Below are 2,759 nucleotides of genomic sequence, written 5' to 3' on the forward strand. Positions count from 1 at the left end.
GTAAAAATCAGACAAAACTTAGAATTTTTACTTAGATTGCAAAGCTGCATGATCATTTTTTTTTATAAAAGTGTTTCCCAATTAAACTTTTTTCCTGAATCATGTGTCTTTTAATTTTTACAGTTTACTTTGCTTCCTTAGCAGAACCTTTTCTTCAGCTGATGTTATTCTATATGACTAACCATATCATGCCAAGCTTTTTTTCCTTTTAATGAAGTGGGATGAAGCAGACTTAATTCTTACTTTTTCTCTTTTTTGCATATTGCTGTAATGATAAAAGTTTTTTTTTCTTTTTCAAATGTATATTAATTGTGCTAACTTTTTTTGTTGCATGCTCTCAAGCTTGGAATGGTTCAGCAGGTTTTCTTCTGAAGCAGACTAATGAGACTAACTTATCTGCAAGTGTATATAATGCTGATGGAACAATGTGTGGTGAAGAGTGCGCTTACACTCTTGCAGATGATTCAAAAGTCAAATCAAACTTAGAAGTGAATAATAGCGAAAAGGCTCATGGTATAGAATATTCATCAAAGGGACTAGATTGTTTAATATTAGGATCACTATCAAATCAAGTCAAATGCGTCACTAATTCTAAGCCTGAGGAAGAGCAGGCAATTATAAAAACTCTGGAAGAAATTTCCAATTTACAAGGGACACTCCAGACCAGCCATTCTTCAGTTGGAACATGGCTTGCAATTATTGATCTAAGGAACTGTAGTCACTCGCCAGATTTGTGTTTTATCCTTATGCCCAGCAACCACCAGAATTTAGAAAGGAGTGACCACTTTCCACCTACTTGTTTTTTCATCACTGCGTTGTTAGAGTCCTGTAATTTATTAAGATCATATTCTAACAGTTGTGCAAGTATCAGTTATTTCTTTAAAATAACCACTGCTTTGGGAGATATAGTAGATGTAAACATTAACTCTGACCTGGCACTCTTTTGTAATTCAACTAACAATGCATGTGACTGGATGTGCGCTGATATCACAAATAAAGGAAAAGACAGTGTTAAAATTGTCTCCTTGGGAATGGACAGATTGCTTGCAGGTGAGTGCATAGATAGTGCAGTCAGTTTCTTCCTTGTACTGTTATGTCATTATACATCTCTACATATACATTTTTAACAGATACCTCTCCCAGATTTTATGATTCATCAGGCCAAAAGAAAGAAAGCCATTTTCATCCTCTAACAAACTGAGAAAAGAAATAAAAGGCATAGCATAACCTAAGGATCGAAATACTCCACAATAGATCATGACAACCTAAACTTATTACTTTATTTTTTGAACAGCGGGACGACAGACCATGGATATCAGAATCATACCCAGTCGCCCTAATGTAAGAATTGGGGATGATATTGACTTGACATGTGAAGTGAGTGGCCAGGCACCAGCATCAGTTACCTGGAGAAGAATGAACTCAGGTCTTCCTCTTAATGCTCAGCCACGGGAGAATGTGCTCAGGCTCATTAATGTGCAGGCTAACTATGGAGGAATTTACCAGTGTGTTGTTACAACTTCCACTGGAGTCTTTGAAGAAAACTTCCCTCTAGCAATTCAGGGTAAGATTCATTTCCTTTTCCTCCATTTTTCTTTTCATGATGCAGATGCTATTTGTAAACTGAAGTTCACTGAAAGTACTTATCGGTTAGAATTATTGAGGGACCATTAAATCCAAGATTTACAAAATCCTGTAGAACATTATTCTTACATTTTGCAATACTGGTTAAATACAAATGATATTTTATTTCACTTTAACTCTGGGCTCTCGTTATGGATGGATATTGCTGGTGAGATATGGAATGGTCATAACTGTTTGATGTGAAATAATATCCATTGTACAAGACTTATTATTAATTGAAATTGGAATCCAAAATCTGGCAAGGAAAAAAGTATCAGGGTGATTGTATATGGCTGTATTGCAGGTGTAATTTCTTCTGAACGCGTGGACTTCGAACATAACCAACGATCAGTCATGACAAGGTCTGTAGCATTTGGACTTGGTGTCGTCATGGAATGCCACGTCAACCTAACTCCTCCTGTATCATACACCTGGTCTAAGCAGGGTGGGGACCTGCCTGTCAATTCCCTTGTAGAAAATGTGAGTTGATACTTATTTTCTTAGATGTGTTCAGAGAGTGTTAATGATGATTATCTGATTGTTGTATTTTATGCACCATAATTTCATTTGCTGATTTTTTTTTTGCTTTCTTTCTGTGGCAGAATGTCTTGAATATACCAGAAGTTCATACAGAGGATGCTGGATTATTTGTGTGTACGGCCAGCAATGCTGAAAGATCTCTGGACCAAGCCACTTTACTGGTTGTCACAGGAGTTATTCCAAGGTGTGGAGGTGTATTATTGTTATTTTTGTTAATAAGAAATATATTTTCAAAATGCTGAGACTTAATTATGAAGGGTTTCCTTAGATTTTTTATTTCTATATTTTTTAAATATTATTATCTTTTATACAGAACCATGTATGACTATTATCCTTTTGGGGGAATATTTATTCTAGTGACTTAAGTCTTCCTAACTTTGAATGATGATTAGCAGTAAAAATACATCTCTGAATCATTTGAATTTCAGATTCTCAGAAAATTCTTACTTATCACTGCCAACACTGCCAAGAGCTTACCTAGCCTTTGATCTCGAAATCTCATTCAAGCCAGAGACTGGTGATGGTAAGTGTTCTGTTGTTTATATGGAGAGAGGAAAACTGGTTTTATGTGTATAATTCATGTGTCTGAGTTTATG

General features: G+C 35.6%; 1 protein-coding gene across 1 annotated transcript in view; it reads left to right on the plus strand.

The window, feature by feature from the left end:
• Nucleotides 1-2,759, plus strand: part of LOC119594807 (basement membrane-specific heparan sulfate proteoglycan core protein-like) — a gene marked incomplete at its 5' end in the record, with an annotated part of 219,836 nt that overhangs the window by 204,451 nt on the left and 12,626 nt on the right. The window contains 4 exon segments of the mRNA XM_037943897.1: nt 1,295-1,564; nt 1,928-2,103; nt 2,226-2,347; nt 2,592-2,686. Coding sequence (XP_037799825.1) covers nt 1,295-1,564; nt 1,928-2,103; nt 2,226-2,347; nt 2,592-2,686 — 663 coding nt within the window.

This window comes from Penaeus monodon, chromosome 34 (assembly GCF_015228065.2).
Source record: "Penaeus monodon isolate SGIC_2016 chromosome 34, NSTDA_Pmon_1, whole genome shotgun sequence".
In the NCBI taxonomy this organism is placed as follows: domain Eukaryota; kingdom Metazoa; phylum Arthropoda; class Malacostraca; order Decapoda; family Penaeidae; genus Penaeus; species Penaeus monodon.